Source organism: Chelon labrosus (assembly GCF_963514085.1).
Source record: "Chelon labrosus genome assembly, chromosome: 11".
Taxonomy (NCBI): domain Eukaryota; kingdom Metazoa; phylum Chordata; class Actinopteri; order Mugiliformes; family Mugilidae; genus Chelon; species Chelon labrosus.
The window spans coordinates 3,420,256-3,436,923 of NC_140344.1; the positions used below are offsets into that span (position 1 = coordinate 3,420,256).

Genomic DNA, 16,668 nt, shown 5'->3' on the forward strand with positions numbered 1-16,668 from the left:
TGAAACAACTTTCTGTCTTTTTAATACATTTCTCTTCAGTCATTATTTCGTCGAATGAGGTAACCCAGTTGTAACAGAGCCTTTGGTTCACTGATGAAAGTATTGCGATTTGTTTTTATATGTTTTCGCGATTTATTTTTTATATGTTTTCATTGTTACAGTCTGACCCACTTTTACAGTAAAGGTGCTGTGTTAGGTTACTGCTAATGTAGTCTCTGTAAACTGATATCTGTAGCTGAATGCAGAACGCTAAATCGTCACATGATGTGGGCACAGAGTCTGTAACTAATGCAGAAAGAACGTTTCCTACTGCTGTAACTTCATATTAAAAGCATTTAAGTGAGAAAAAACAAGTTATCTAGTCACTTAATGCTCTTAGAAACTACATCAGCAAAACAAAACAAGGTTATTTCTGGCATTTTTTATTATTATTGGTTTTTTATTAGTTTATAATATTTCAGAGAGTTCAGACCTTTACATTAAGATCCAATTACATAAAAGACAGGTGTGAACACCCCGAGGATGCATTCAGATGGCATTTGAGAGATCCAATCTCTGCCCACATTTGGCGGTGGTCTGGTCTCATGTGTTCGCATTCCTTTGGCAGTGTGAACACACTATCATAAGGCTGCGATTATAAATGAATACATGATCATCTGAAAAGGAAAAAGCACCGTAAGTGATGTCTGTTCATTAGTAATGAGCAGTGTTGGGCACGTTACTTAGGTAATTAGTTATAGTTATTAGTTACTTCTTCCAAAAAGTAACTGAATTAATAACTGAATTACTCCACTATAAAATATATGAGTGTGTGTGTGTGTGTGTGGGGGGGGGGGGGGGGGGGGGGGGGTGCTTTCACAGCTCTGTGGAAGAAGCTGTTCCTGAGTCTGTTTCTGCTTGTTTTAATGTTCCTTTACCGCTTCCATTAGGAAAAACAAGATCAGTGAAGTAGTGATGGATTCGTAACATTACCTGCATATGCTCCACTGATAAATGTATCCGTGGGATGAATGAAGTATCTATCTAATCTAGATCAGGCTTGCTCTGGGAGTTTCTTGAGACAATTTGTATTGTTATTGACGCTATTTAAAAAAAAAAAAAATCTAATCTAATCTGAATCTAATCTAATCTAATATAATATAATATAATGTAATCTTATTATGAACTGTCAATAGTGTGGCTTAGCTAATGGTTTGTATTAATTAAACAATTAACACAACAGTTTGTTTTTGATTTTCTTTTTCCCACTTTTCCTCTCAGAGTGTCAACATGTCTGCTGCCAGCTGTCCTCTGTCTGAATACCAGTTTCTGTGCTCCATCTGTCTGGAGGTGTTCACTGATCCAGTCAGCACACCATGTGGACACAACTTCTGCAAGAAGTGCATCACTGAACACTGGAAAATCAATCCTCTGTGCCAGTGTCCCATATGTAAAAGACTTTGCAACACGAGACCTGAACTGTGTGTCAACACGTTCATCTCTGAGATGGTTGCTCAGTTCAAATGGTCAGTTAAACACAACGCCAACACCAGCAGCTCAGAGCAACAAGCTGCTAAACCTGGAGATGTTCCCTGTGATGTCTGTAGTGGAACCAAACTGAAGGCCCTGAAGTCCTGCCTTGTGTGCTTGGCCTCGTACTGTAAGACTCACCTGGAGCCTCATCTGACAATGTCAGGCCTGAAGAGACATCAGCTGATGGACCCTGTGGAGAACCTGGAAGGAAGGATGTGTGTGAAGCACGATAAACTGCTGGAGCTGTTCTGTAAGACTGACCAGGTGTGTGTGTGCATGCTCTGCACCATTTTAGACCATAAGACACATGACGTTGTTCCTCTGAGAGAAGAATGTGAAGAAAAGAAAGCCAAGCTGAAGATAACTGAGGATAAATTTCAGGAGATGATCCAGAAGAGACAAGTGAAGATTCAGGAGATCAAACACTCAGTGAAGTTCAGTAAGGAACATGCAGACAGAGAAATAGCAAAAGGTGTTCAAGTCTTCACTGCTCTGAGGGAGTCTGTTGATAGAAGCCAGACTGAACTCATCAAGACCATTGAGAAGAAGCAGAGAACAACCGAGAAACAGGCTGAAGGCTTCATCAGAGAGCTGGAAGAGGAAATCTCTGAGCTGAAGAAGAGAAGCTCTGAGGTGGAGCAGCTCTCACGCTCTGAAGATCACCTCCACATCATCCAGAACTTCTCCTTCACGAATGCGGCTCCACCCACCAAGGACTGGACAAAGGTCAGTGTCCATCAACCGTTATTTGAAGGGACTGTGAGGAGAGCAGTGACTCAGCTGGAGGAGACTCTCAGTGGACAGATGAAGAAGCTGTTGGAAGCTGAGCTGAAGACGGTTCAGAAGTATGCAGTTGATGTGACACTTGATCCTGATGTAGTACATCCTAGACAAACCCAGTATTATGACAGAGGACACATGAGTGAGCAGGATCAGTGTAGATGTGTCTTTTCAAAACAGGGTTTCTCCTCAGGAAGATTTTACTTTGAGGTGATGGTCAAAAACTGGTCTACATGTACTATAGGAGTGGCCCAAAAGTCTATTAAGAGAGGAAGATTCCATTTGAGCCCTGACATTGGTTACTGGACAGTATGCTTGAACTTCTCCCTTGGGTACGTTGTTTCAGCTGATGCATCAGTCTGTTTCCCTCTTAAGTCAAATCCTGAGATGGTGGGTGTTTTTGTAGATTATGAGGAGGGTCTGATCTTTTTTTACGACCCTGATGCTGCATTTGTTATCTCCTCCATTACTGGCTGCAACTTCACTGAGATACTCTACCCATTCTTCAGTCCCTCTTCGAATGATGATGCTCAAATTCACTGCCATCGTCTGAATCGTCCAGTTCAGAGATTATCCAGGTCTCTTTTCCGATGATTTTGAGTGATTTTCTTTTTTCATTGTATCTTAATATTCTGTGTGTGAAACTGCTGTTTTCCTCTGATTTCATCACATGTGGTATACCTGAGAAGCTAATGAAAATCATTTTATGATTCCAAAAGTATTTTGATTATGTGGATCTCTATTATTTTAAATTTAACAGCCAAGGAAAGTGTATGGATGTTTTTTGCTCTGTTGATTTTATGTAAATGTTAACCCCAATACCACAGAGGTTACCAGTGTTACCCATCCAAGAGGGTGTTGTTGTTGTGACTTTCCCTCATCTTGTGGTGAATTTGTTTTTAAACCAGATGAAATAAATCTTGGATGATTGCCGGCCAGTTCATTTTGTGTAGGTGTAGACTCATGAATTGAGGGAATTAACATTAAAACTTGTTCATCTTGGAAATTGTGTTTCATTATATAAACAATAATTAATTAATACAGAGGTACATATATACAATATGTCTGTGGAGGTTCTCAGTCATACAGGTCATGGTATATCCATGTTTTTAACGCTGTAGACAGAAAGTAGATATTTGACAAGTTCTTCCTTGTCCACCAGCTGTACTGGATACCACTGACCCTAGCTTCAGGCAGCCATACAATCATTCTATATGTGCACTTATTGCAGGTCAGCGAATTTACATTGAAGTTTGTTCATCCTCTAATATGTGTTATATAAACAAACATCCCTCTTACCTGCCCCTGGTTTTAAAATGATCTTTAAAATAATGCTATTGCGATGAAAAGCACTCCCAATATCTCCTGATTGAGAACACTTAATGAAAACCAATTTAACAATGTCCTTTACAAACTGAATGCTGTTGGAAAGTCTGTCTTAATTACAGCTTGTCTCTGGGTCAGCAGTTGCTTTCTGCTCTCTTACCCTTTCCATCCAAGAGGCAGTCCATCTTGAGGCCAAAACCCTACAAACAGACATCACAGAACTACCGGCAAGGAAGAGAAACTGCGAACTCACCGTATGTTGCCTGTGTCTTGGCCAAAAATTTGCACCTGATCACACCACAAAGAGTCCAGTGTGTGTGGTAATTAACAATACTTCATGCCAGCAGGGGGCAGTAGTCTGTATTTGTCACTCAAACAGGGAAACTGGGAAACTGGAAGAACTGGGAAGTTAGGAAAAACTACAAACTGTCATACAGAGATGTTCTCTCCTGAATTATGTTGATCAGTTGGTTTACACTGTTTTCATTCCAGATGACCATGTTTAGATGAGATAAAGATGAAAAATTAGAAGACTTGCCTGTGTGTGTGTCCTCTTCAAGTCATGTGCTTGCCTTTGTGACTTCTGTTTCTCTCATTATGCACTAGTTCACAAAGTTGATCAGTCAGTAAGGAGTGAGTCTTTCACACTTTGACACTTTAATTTTAGTATGCTCAATTAGCTGAAAAGCCACTGACAAGGGTCTGACTGGTGTCAATCACAGAAATACACACCACCAAAACTGGGGCCCACAAACACAGAAGCAAATCATTTGCATATAAAGCTACAGACAGTGGGGCATCTTGCTTGGAACAGCATTTAAACCAGAGGTATACAGGTGTGCTGTAATGTGTGCTGAAACCTGGAGTACATATCCTTGGGGCATGTGTGGCTTACAGGTAAAAAAAGGGGTATAATATGGGACCTTTAGATTTTAGCCCGAAAACTTATGTCATACAGGAAAGTATCACCTTATATACGATGTAGCACACAGTTGATTTATTTGGGTTGCTGAGCTTACACTGAACATAACTACTTAATTCATCACCATAATAATTAGTCTACTATCATGTAATTCAGAATGAAAGGACATGCTAAGTTAAGGGTGAAAACAAGCTAAGGATAAATAAATAAGCAAAAAGAATGTGAACTCAAAAAAAGAGTCAATACTGCACTACATTTTTTGCAGATTCTGCCTAAATTCATACAATTATGATTGGCGGATACAATTTATGAATGAACCATATATCATCCACGATTTAATTTCAACACAATCATACATGGTAATATTGCAATTTATCTTTGGGACATGCGATATTATAGATCTATAATATAATCTGTACAGAAGTATAGACCAGTTATTACCAGAATAACTGTAAGAGCTAATTTTTCCTGTGAGAGTAAACGTTGGAGATAAAAATTGCTGGACGCCTGTCTGATATTTGAACAGGATCAGACTCCAGGGGTATTGCACCAAAGTCTTTGCAGCGTATTAAAATCATTGAAAAGGTAACACCCGGTAAAGAAAACTGCTGTTAAAAAGTCTCAATAAATCGTAGACAGTTTCTGATCAATAAATGATCTGAACACAACATCATTATGAAATCTTTTACAATCGACGACGTCATATTGAAGCGACGCTAAGCCGTGTTTTTACTGCGCGTGCGCAATGACAGGAGTCCTTGGCTGGTCGGCCTGCTGTAGGTTACTGATCCTGTGAGGGGACGCAGACAAAATGCAAAGCTGGACACCGTTATACCGCTCTCTGGCCACGGTAAGCATACATGTTACTACCTCACTAAGGGGCACCTGTTACCCGGGTTGGTTCCAAAACGGTCTCCCTTCCTCTTCACCCTGCGGATACTGGTACTGTCATACTATCCGCTCGGGCCTGGCTAGTGTGTCAGCTAACCGCTGAAGTCGTATGGGAAGAACGTAACAGCAGACTGCACTGGGGAAACTTCAGTTGTTGTACTTATTGTCGACAGCTTATTTGTATATAATATGTTCGCCAACTATATGCGTTACTCGTGTTAATTCGGCAGGAGTTAATAAAAAAGCTCAATATATAAACAATTATATAAACAACATTGCAACTGGAAACTCGAGGACAACTCGTTATACATGGGGTAACGTCAGGACGTTACAATTGATTGGAATTAGAAATAATAGTGTTGTTCGAGGGTCTACACAACTAACTGTGCAGTGTTTTGGCTCTATAGTCAACTGTTGTCTCCCTACAAGTCATGCTAGCACGCTAAGCTAGTTACCAGTGGTTGTCAAACTCTTGGGTTGTGGTCTCACAGCTTCATTAGCTAAACAACATATGGTTCCTGATTATTCCTCACTTTTATTTACATGTGCAGTACATATGCTGACTGTCAGGTGTTGGAATAGTCTGTTGAACTAAGAAGGCTGCAGAGTAGGTTCCGTATTCGGCACAAACAGATGAATGTGTCCTAGCTGACAGCTAGCAGCTGCAGAAAAAATCTCCCAAAAATGAGCCCTTGAATTAAACATGTTTTTACACTCTGGTCTTCAGTGTGTAGATGAACAGCTGTACAAGGAAATTAAAGTGAAGGAAATGCACAAAGCTGTCCTTGAGCCCAGGAGTCAATGTGGAAACACTGTAAACAGATACTTGTGGGTTGCACAAATGCAATCATGAACAAAGATCCCATTTTAGTTGAACTGGAACTGGTTTGATTGCTTAGACTTCTCCACACCTATTGTCTCAAACTGTTTGAATTGCACCCAATATTGATAAGCAACTGATAGAGAAGCAATCTGTTAATGAGGACAAATGATTACCACATACAGCCAAATCTGTGCCCACCTCTTTCTTGTACGGTCTTACAGTAGTTTGAGACGCTATATTGAATTATTGTGTGTTTGGACCGGTTCTAATTGGTCTTTGTGTTTCATTTGCCTCACAGCGGAGCCACCACCTGTCCTGCAAACTCCACGGAGCTGCAGCTGTGTCTGTCAGAACCTACGCTGACAAAGCAGCAAGTAAGATAACTGTGGATCTTATCAGTCCTCATTAATATCATGCTCTTTTCTGAACTTTGTCCCAACATGTATACATTATCTGCCATTCACTGTCAGGGGAAACGGCACTTTTCGTAGCATATAGCTTACTATAACACAATTTCAATTCCTTCATGTAAATGAGCTTGTTACTGAAATTATCTAAAATATGCTAAATTTAAACCTAATTCACAACTTCTGTCCTCTGTTACAACACCTGTGTGTGTCTTCACCTGTAACAAAATATATTCAGGCAAATATCTCTTTTTAGGACTAAATGTCAAAGCACAACTCTTTATTTGTGTGCTGTTAGGACTCTGTGATGTCGCTGCAATGGCCGCAATATTAAGGTTGATTCCCATTCAGTGCAAGATTTGCTATGGTCTCTTCTGTTAATATCCCTTCTTTTTGCACATTAATAACTTTTGTAAATACGGTGCTCATAAACGGAGCTGAGCTGTCTGTTATATTGCTGATGTTATTCCTGTCTCCTGCTATTAATGAATTTGTTGTTAAAAGTTGCTGTGTTGCTTCTTCAGTTGATGCAGATGTCACAGTTGTGGGCTCCGGTCCAGGCGGCTACGTCGCTGCCATCAAAGCAGCACAGCTCGGATTCAAGGTAAGACACCTGCCCAAAAAAAAAAAAATAAAAATCACACAGCCCATTTGTTTGCTCCAGACATACAGTTACTTTTATTTAACTTTAACAAATTCTCTAATACACATATTATTTTGGCAGACAGTGTGTGTGGAGAAAAATGTCACGCTGGGAGGGACTTGTCTCAATGTCGGCTGCATCCCGTCAAAGGTAATAAACAGTTTTTATCTTGATCTCAATGTTTGCTTGTAGTCGGAGTGATGGGGGTGATGTGGACCAAACACAGTTACTGTGATTGCTGATTAAGTTTCTACTATCATATTCTCAGCTTGGTAAGATTCAGATCTTCTCAGGCAAAATTAAAACTAAAGATGTTGGCTCATTATAGGTTTACTCATTGTTCCTGAATTTCAAAAGCTATGTAAAATCACAGGAGATTGTCTGTAGTACGGATGGAAATTCAGGAGGACAGCATGAAACAGAAAGCAAATGAAAGACACTAAATAACATGGATGAGAATATATTTGATGCAAGTTTTCTGCACTGTTGCAGTAATCCCAGGATAGAGGTCTAGATAACCCTTAGTAGATTACAAATAGAAACTGCTAACAGCTAATTTTGCATATTGTTAGCTGACACAGGGTGTAACTGCCTGACCTCTTCAATTTCTTTCAGTATTGTATTTGTTCAAATATAGGCTTATATGAATTCATCAAAATACAAATTTCACATACAGCCGGTAAAAACTATTTAAAAAAAAAAAAATAGTTTAAATATTTTTCATAAGATGTGTCAACATAAGATTCATAGAACTATAAATTATGTAAATGTATAAAAACTTTCTCCAGCTGAGTTCATGGATGCTTTGTGTTTGCAGGCTTTGCTGAACAACTCCTACCTGTACCACATGGCCCACGGGAAGGACTTTGAAAGCAGAGGCATCGAAAGTAAGAGGATTCACTGAACATTTTGTGCAACTCTGAGTTGGCCCAAGAACTTGATTGACTTTCACACTGAGAGCTGCAGAGGGATTTCAATAGTCCAGTCACTTTCCATTGTTGTTTGATCAAAACATGCAGTTCCGCAAGTTCAAAGACATTCAGATGTCATGTTTTGACCAACTGACCGTCAGTGGTTATCTGTCTATCATAATTAAAAAAAAAAAGAAAGGAAAAAGAAATCACGCACAGTTGGGCTAAAGATGGCAGCACCCATTTCCACCACATCTGGGCTTTGTATCATAATTATACTTAGTTTTACATTCAAAACTCGGCAACGATAAAGTTGGACATTTATATTTCACACTAGAATTCTCACCAGGATGTAAATGCTGTGTTTCTCTCTCAGTTTCCGGGCTCTCCTTGAACCTGGAGAAGATGATGGCACAGAAGAGCGGGGCAGTCAAAGCTCTGACCGGAGGAATCGCACATCTTTTCAAACAGAACAAAGTCAGGCTTCTCTCTGATGTTTAATGCAGAGCTTATTGACAATCCCAACGTCAGGTAATTGCATTCACAGTGTGACATCACTCTCTGCAGGTGACGCATGTCAGTGGTTATGGGAGGGTCACTGGTAAGAACCAGGTGACTGCAACAATAGCCGACGGCAGCGAGCAAGTCATCAACTCTAAGAACATCCTCATCGCCACCGGCTCCGAGGTCACGCCCTTCCCCGGTATCCAGGTATGACATTCATGACATGTGACTAATTCTGAAACTAGAACCTTTGAAAACATTTTCAACATTAAAAAAAAAAACAAAAAAACATTTTAAGTAATATCTGGGATGGTATTTACTTACCAAAATAGAAACATATTTAAACGGTGGATGGTGTTGCTGTAAGAAAACTCACAAGACTGTGATGTGCAGTTTAAGATTTATTCATCTATATATCTACTGTTAATTTTGACATACTCTCTCTGATTAACGTTTTGACCATTTACAGTCGATGTAATTATCACTGATTCACTCGCGATATCGATTGTCAATGGGTGGGATATTTTTTTGGGTTGTGCCCGGTCTGCAGTGGTCAGTACCTATCAGAAGTGGTCCAAGGAAGGAACATCTGTGAAGGCTGGCCCATGTGGTCCAGTCCAACAGATGAGCTATTGTTCAGCTCAAATTGCTGAAAAAAATAATGCTGGTTGTCATAGGGAGGTGTCAGAATACGCAGTATAGGGCTGTGTAACCACAGACCAGTCAGGGTGATCATGCAGGTCCCTGTCCGCTGCAGAATGTGGCTACTGTGAACACGTGGACATCAGCACTGGGCTACAGAACAATGGAAAAAGTGACGGGGTCTGAGTCATGTTTTGTTTTCAATCAAGTGGATGGCTGGTTGTGTGTGTGTTACTTGGGAAACACGTGTCATCAGAATACACTACGGGAAGAAAGCAAGCAGGATCTTGGGTCTTTCCATCCATGTGGATGTCACTTCGGCACGTAAACACCTACCTAAGCATTATTGCAGACCATGTTTACCCTTTCAGGGACTGGTATTCTGATGGTAGTGTCCGCCTTCAGCAGTATGATGGAACGATTAGAGGAACACACCTCCAAATCCCCCAGATCTCAGTCCAGTCGAGCATCTGTGGGTTGTGCTGGACAAAGTCTTGTGAAGTCAGGACGACCTTTTTTTTAGCGAAGCATAAATTGTCATGGCTGATCTGTGTATTTTCCCAATCAAAACAAACCTCTTACTTATCCCATTTAAACCAAACTATGGCTAACACTTGTGCGTGTTTTATTTCATTAGATTGACGAGGACACCGTTGTGTCGTCGACAGGAGCTCTGTCCCTGAAGAAAGTGCCAGAGGAGCTGATTGTGATCGGAGCTGGAGTCATCGGAGTGGAGCTGGTCAGTGCAGCAAGGTTTCCAGCCTCTGGTTTCTGGTTGGGAAGTCACATTGCAAATTGTCAGACTTGTGTTTGTCCTGCAGGGCTCAGTGTGGCAGCGCCTGGGCTCTAAGGTCACGGCGGTGGAGTTCCTGGGCCACGTGGGTGGTATGGGCATCGACATGGAGATCTCCAAGAACTTCCAGCGCATCCTGCAGAAGCAGGGCCTCAAGTTCAAGCTCGGCACCAAAGTTATGGGAGCCACCAGGAGGCCTGACGGCAAGATCGATGTGGCGTGAGTAAAACTAGAGACAGTTCAGAAACAAAATTGCGCACTTAAGAGCCATTTTCATCAGTGTCGCTTTAGTTTTTCCGCTGCCCCGCCCATATGGGAGACTAGCGTCATTTCACTCCAGTGGGAAATTAACATGAGCACAGACACTGATTGTTTAGTCATATTAAAGCAATCTACATTCATCTGTCCACACAATGTTCAAAACTTTCACCAGCGCTTGCTTACGAGACAGGAAGTGAATATTATATTTCCTACATTAGTGCAGTCTGTAATGTGTCATCTTTTAACATATTTTGAGAGCATCTCTGGATCATTAGTCTGGGTGAATACTGCAATAGAAACTGAGGAAATGGGTAGAGTGTTGTATCAGGTTTGATGTGTGTTTCAGGGTGGAGGCGGCAGCCGGAGGGAAGAACGAGACTCTGACGTGTGATGTGCTGCTGGTCTGCATCGGCAGACGACCTTTCACACAGAACCTTGGTCTAGATTCTGTTGGCATCGAGCTGGACAACAGAGGTCGCATCCCCGTCAACAACCGTTTCCAGACCAAAGTTCCCAGGTATCCCAGAGCTGAGGCCTCCTCACGTTACTCTGAAAAGGGTTTTGTACAGAACCCACAGTAATGCTCATCATTAGGGCCCAATGTCACACAGTTTGAGAAGATACTGTATGGCCAACATGGATCACATCTGACTGCAGATGTAGCATATATGACCAAAAATGGATTCAAAATAATATACATAAGTATTTTCATCTTAATCACATTCTTGATCCAGAACAAAATTATTGATAAATTTAAAACTTGCCTTTATTTGATGCTTCTATTAGTATTCACTGTTTAAACAAGACATGTCGGTGATATTTTCTCCCCGTTCTCCCTCACCCTCCAGTATTTACGCAATTGGTGATGTGGTCGCCGGGCCGATGTTGGCCCACAAGGCAGAGGACGAGGGCATCATCTGTGTGGAGGGCATGGCCGGTGGCGCGGTGCACATCGACTACAACTGTGTTCCCTCTGTCATCTACACACACCCTGAGGTGGCCTGGGTGGGCAAGACAGAGGAACAACTTAAAGAGGAGGTGAGAGTCAGGAGGTGTCACCAAAAGGCTTTGGTTCCAGGCAACACTGCACACAAGGGTTAGGTTTCAGTTTGATATTGAGCTTGATTTGAAAGCTCTGATATATTCATAACATCCGTGGTGTGTATTAAAATTATTTATTTATTTTAAAATTTCCTGCATCATCTTGGTCAAAATCTTTCTGCGTTTTCGCAAGACAAATCTTGCAAGGCCGTGGAATGCAGTTAGTCCACATGTGAGGGAGATCCAAAACATGACAGAAGCTATAACCTTGTGAGCACCTTCAGGCCTGAAAGCTGATTGGATTTAAAAGGTATGATGACAGAGAAGAGCTCTACAAAAGCAGAGCCTTATGCAAGATGTGCTAACTAGAGATAAAATATTGTGGAAATACCACGAATCCATGGAACCAGTGACATCATTTGTTTAGCAAAAATCTCTTTCATAACTTCACCTTGTGAATCAGAATCAAATCGATCCAGGAAATCAGAAGGGATATCCAGTTGTAGTTCACACACCTGCAACAACTGATATCTGTGAACACAAAACTTGTAACAAAACTTGTAACAAATGGCACGTTATCTGTCATTTTCCTCCTCCATGTCTGTCTCCGTTAGCTACAGCTAGGCCCTCTCTTCAGCTGCCACAGCTGCACTGGTTGGAGCCTGGAAATATTCTAAATGAATTAATTGGAAAGCTAAATCATACGAGGACTGTTAAGCTTACCCATGTGTTTTTTTAAGTTTCCAAGTATTCTGTTTTGGTAATGGCTCTGGTCCAGGCTGTCTTTGCACCTCCTAAGGACAAGCCTTTGAAGCTAAGTCTTTTGAGTCCTTCAAAACAGCAAATAGGTCAGCGTCCAAATTACAGAATCAACAACAACGTTAACCACTTGCATGAGCGGTCGGTATTGACTAGCAGCACCTTCTTCCAACATAATACCAGAAAACCTGTCTCTCTCTGAGTTTGTAGGCTAAGCATGTCTGATAGAATATGATCAGGTGGAGTGAGGGGAGATAGTCCGTAAGTTAATCGGTCACAGATGGCCTTGTTCTCTCGGCTAGAGTAGAAGAAAACACTGGCATTACTTACCACAAGCGACACTCTCAGATTTTTACTTATTTTACTTATTTGAAATCACTAAGGCCAGGAAATCTTCGTCAAGTAATCAAATGATGATTCGTAATGTGGAAGTGACAAACTAACTTACAAATAGTAGCCTGGAATGGTCAGATGATTTCAGATGAAAGTAAAGTTAGTTCTTGGCAACATAGCCTATATATTGTGTTGTTTTTAGTGCTGAATGTCCAGCAGTATTTTACAGTCTGAATCTCCTCCCTGTTCTTTTCAGGGTGTCCCGTATAAAGTTGGCAAGTTCCCCTTCGCAGCAAACAGTCGGGCCAAAACCAACGCTGACACTGACGGCTTGGTGAAGATCCTCAGCCACAAAGAGACAGACAGGATGCTGGGAGCTCACATCCTCGGAACAGTAAGAAACAGACCGACCACACATGACTGTCCACTGTCATCCACAGTTCTTCTTAACATAAGTCTCTGGCCCCTAAACAAGTCTTTTAACTATTTACTCTTATTTTGGTATTTTTTTCAGTGTCCTAGCATGCATATAAAGATGTACAACGGGTCCCACTGTGTACTACTGTTCAAAAGTAAAGCCAAAGTATCATTGATTTAGCCTTTTTGTGCTAGTAACGAGTGTCTTCACGGCACTGCATTGGCACATGAGGCACAAACCCCTTGAAACTTATCAGTTAAAAATGACTAGTAGTCGCGCTAGCTGTACATCAGCTGCATTTTCCCCATGGGTTGGTTGTGCTCTTAGCACAGTAGGGGGCAGGCATTTGCTATTCTTTTGGAAAACTGTCAGCCTATACCAGCTATCATGGGGTGAGAGGAGGGGTACACCTGAACAGGTCACCAGTCTGTCACAACAACATTCACTCTCAAAGGAAGTCTTTGGAGTGTGGGAGGAATCCTGGACACAGTGTAGTAATGTTTAGTGACAGTTCTTTTACTGCACAGTGAAAAATGCAGCATTTGTTCAGTATATCACTTTTTCTAATTATTAACTATTACAGCCCAGAAGCTGATGCCATTGTTACTTACTCCCAGACATTTTGACCCATCAGTGCACCTTAACTCTAAAATGAATGATGGTCCTGTTTCATTAACTCTGAAACTGACTTTTAAAGTGCTTTTCCAGCTCCGGCATACCAAAGGGTCTGTCTGCCATGTAGAAAGGATTTGGTATTATTGGGAAAACAACATTTTTTAAACGGTTATGTCAAGTTCATGTAAAAAAGTGCAGTTTGTCCTGAAGGTGGCGCCAGAGGATTTTGTTTTCTATATGGAAGCCTTTATGTCACATGTCAGCCTCAGCTCTGCACTGTTACAAGGATGTAACAATTAAGTCATTGAAAGCTAGCTTAATGATATTGTTAAAATGTTTTGGATGACATGTTAATGTTGGATTAAGATGTTAATATAGCACGAAGAGACAGAGTATGTTTGCATGTAAACTTGAATGTTCTTTCATAGTATTCCTTTTAATAGATTTGACACATTTCACAATGAATCATAGTGTGTGACTGACGCACAACCAGACTGTGTTCTTCAAAAGAGCTAAAAGCTAAGACCTGTTAACTTAAAGCTGTTGTTTGTGTGACTACCTGCAGGGAGCAGGAGAGATGATCAATGAAGCTGCTCTGGCCATGGAGTACGGAGCCTCCTGCGAGGACATTGCCCGGGTCTGCCATGCCCATCCCGTATGTACTGCTGCGTCACAAAACACAGTTCATCATCATTGTGTCACACACCATTGCATATGTATTCATCCAGCTATGTTTGCACAGATAAATAGATAGAATAGATATAGCATCAGTGCACAGAGACGGGAAGAGGAAGGAGGAAATCACAAGTCGGCACACCTTGAATACAAAGTACACTAAGTAAAAATAAAAAAGTATAATGAGGTAGAAAATCAAATACATTAAGATATACATATGTGTATATCCTTATCTGAGAATCATAAAATGAAGGGACTGACTTCATGGTGTGTTGCATTTGATAAGTACATGAATCTAAAAAGAATGGCACACTATAGTATATAAATGATTTTTTTGTTTCTATGTGTATGTAAGAGGCTAATTCTGAATAATGTCCCTAATGGCTCCTCATTATTCCCAGTACTGGCAATGAGTTACACTGTGTGCTGTAAATTTAGTCTGGATTTTTAGCTTATCTGTTTACTTTTAGTATGCCACTTTAGCTCCTAACTGATGACAGGAGTGATTCTGAGAAGCTGATAAACACTGATTCTGAGTATGAGATAGATTTCTCATCATTACGAGTTGTTTTACAGTGGAAATAGCAAATAGCACCCTGTGTGTTTGCTGCAAGCTTATCAAGCGCAAAAGTCAGCCAGCAACTTCCTGGTTGCACAAAAATGGATTAAACATAAAAACTGGCCGTAATCCTGGAGCAGTTGGATCCATAACTGAAACTGACTCTTGGTCCATTTCCTGATGGTCCTTCTCTTTCCCTCCTCCTGCAGACGGTGTCAGAAGCTTTCAGAGAAGCCAACCTGGCCGCCTCCTTCGGCAAAGCCATCAACTTCTGATCCGCCAGCCGCTGTCGCACCTTCAACAGACACAGTGGAGAGAAAAGGAAGCCGTGTGTCTGCATCAAAACCTTCATCAACTTCAGTCTGCCGGGATCCTCGGTGTACATCCAAACTGTACCGCATTTAGTTCTAATGTTATTTAAATGTTCTCAATCCAATAATAAAAGGGGGATTGGGCGGTAAATAAACACTGACTGCAGCCAGTCTTTTTGTTTTCCACGCATAGTTAAAATATCCCAGGAGACCATATTATGCACTTATTTCCAGCACATAGAGTTATAAATATTATTTTGGCGGGAGAAGAAGGGGATGCTTTTGTCTTTCTGTTTTTTACAGTGTGGAAGAATTCAACACAACTAATATGAGGGGTAATCTGGGCAGGAATCTGGAGATGCTCATGTTTTCACATATGCTAGTTTTAAAGTCAGAATGTTGGACTTCTGTCCCTGCATCAGTCCAAGCTGATACTGACAAGTAAGTAAAGTAAGTTCTGACTTCTCTTCAAGTCCAGCTGTCACATTGTTGAATTGTTCAAAACCAGATGTGCAAACAGGCATGAGTGTTTGCCCTCAGGGAGAAGTCTAGCAGCTGGCTTCTGGGTAACTTTGGTATTGATTCACCCTTTTAGGTCAATATAAATTCAGTTTTGGAGGGGAGCTGTTTATAGTTGCTAGGGAACCATTTCCTGCTCTGATTACTTCACTGACTGGTTCTGCCCTGTTGTTGCTTTTGTCACCCTCTGAAACAAAATAAATACAGTTAAGTAAGACTTCACAGTGTAACTTTTCATGAAATGACATTTTTCAGTAATGATTTTACTATAAGCTGAAGTTGAGGCCTCAGTGCTGCAAACCAACATGAATGTCAATGATTCACTACTCCCTATGTAACAGACACTCAAATGTACAGTAAATAATGAAGTAATATGTCAGTTCAGACCGTGGTACAACTGTAATATATAAACTGATGAAGTGGTATACATTCCATGGGTGTTGTGGAGTATTATTTATCCCACTAAATAGAGCAGCAATTCAGTCAGACTCCATGGCGCAACCTCATCAAGACGGAGGCAGGCATTCAGTATCTGACATTATTAGAAAAACATGGAACACATTCGTTACATGTCAGGAAACATGGTTGAATCTGATTCTGGCAAACGCACAACAGGATAACAGTAAGAGTTTTGTATTTTGTGATAATATCCTCAATATATATTGGTTTTAAACTGCACCCACCATCAAGACACCCTGAACAGAATGCCTCTGTAAACTATACAACCAGCTGCAAACAATGGAGGAATAGATAAACTGATCAGCAATTAAAATAGCACTATTATAACGGTAAAAATATGATAAAATACCAGATGTTAACTAAACTAACTGTGAGATGGACATAATTGGTCCTAGAGTTGCAGGGCATGTTGTTTGTATCTCAAATGACTTTCAATGCTCAGGCCTGGTCTACTTTAGAACTGATGTGACCCTTCACGGGAATAAGCGGGTATAGAAGATGAATGAATGAGTAAATGAATGAATTTGTTGGGATAAATGGGATTTCGGGCAAGAGGCCTGAAAG

General features: G+C 40.9%; 2 protein-coding genes across 2 annotated transcripts; both read left to right on the forward strand.

Annotated features, from left to right (window-relative positions):
• Window positions 1-1,269: 1,269 nt before the first annotated feature.
• LOC311496128 (E3 ubiquitin-protein ligase TRIM21-like) lies at window positions 1,270-3,125 on the forward strand (the record flags this gene model as incomplete). Its single annotated transcript, XM_084555890.1, has 1 exon — window positions 1,270-3,125. One exon carries the CDS (start codon window positions 1,270-1,272, stop codon window positions 2,884-2,886), a length of 1,617 nt encoding a protein of 538 aa, XP_084412016.1. The 3' UTR covers window positions 2,887-3,125.
• A 2,147-nt stretch (window positions 3,126-5,272) lies between these two features.
• Window positions 5,273-15,862, forward strand: dld (deltaD). Its single transcript, XM_084555231.1, has 14 exons — window positions 5,273-5,390; window positions 6,553-6,628; window positions 7,186-7,265; window positions 7,386-7,454; window positions 8,122-8,191; window positions 8,592-8,692; window positions 8,783-8,926; window positions 9,999-10,100; window positions 10,183-10,373; window positions 10,762-10,932; window positions 11,264-11,453; window positions 12,805-12,942; window positions 14,147-14,236; window positions 15,025-15,862. The coding sequence occupies exons 1-14, from the start codon at window positions 5,352-5,354 to the stop codon at window positions 15,088-15,090; spliced, it is 1,527 nt and encodes a 508-aa protein (XP_084411357.1). The 5' UTR covers window positions 5,273-5,351; the 3' UTR covers window positions 15,091-15,862.
• Window positions 15,863-16,668: the final 806 nt, after the last annotated feature.

Coding starts and splice junctions, on each gene's coding strand:
- dld (XM_084555231.1), top strand. CDS start 5,352: ATGCAAAGCTGGACACCGTTATACCGCTCTCTGGCCACG. Junction 8,693..8,782: donor ATCTTTTCAAACAGAACAAA/GTCAGGCTTCTC, acceptor CACTCTCTGCAG/GTGACGCATGTCAGTGGTTA. Junction 10,933..11,263: donor TTCCAGACCAAAGTTCCCAG/GTATCCCAGAGC, acceptor CTCACCCTCCAG/TATTTACGCAATTGGTGATG.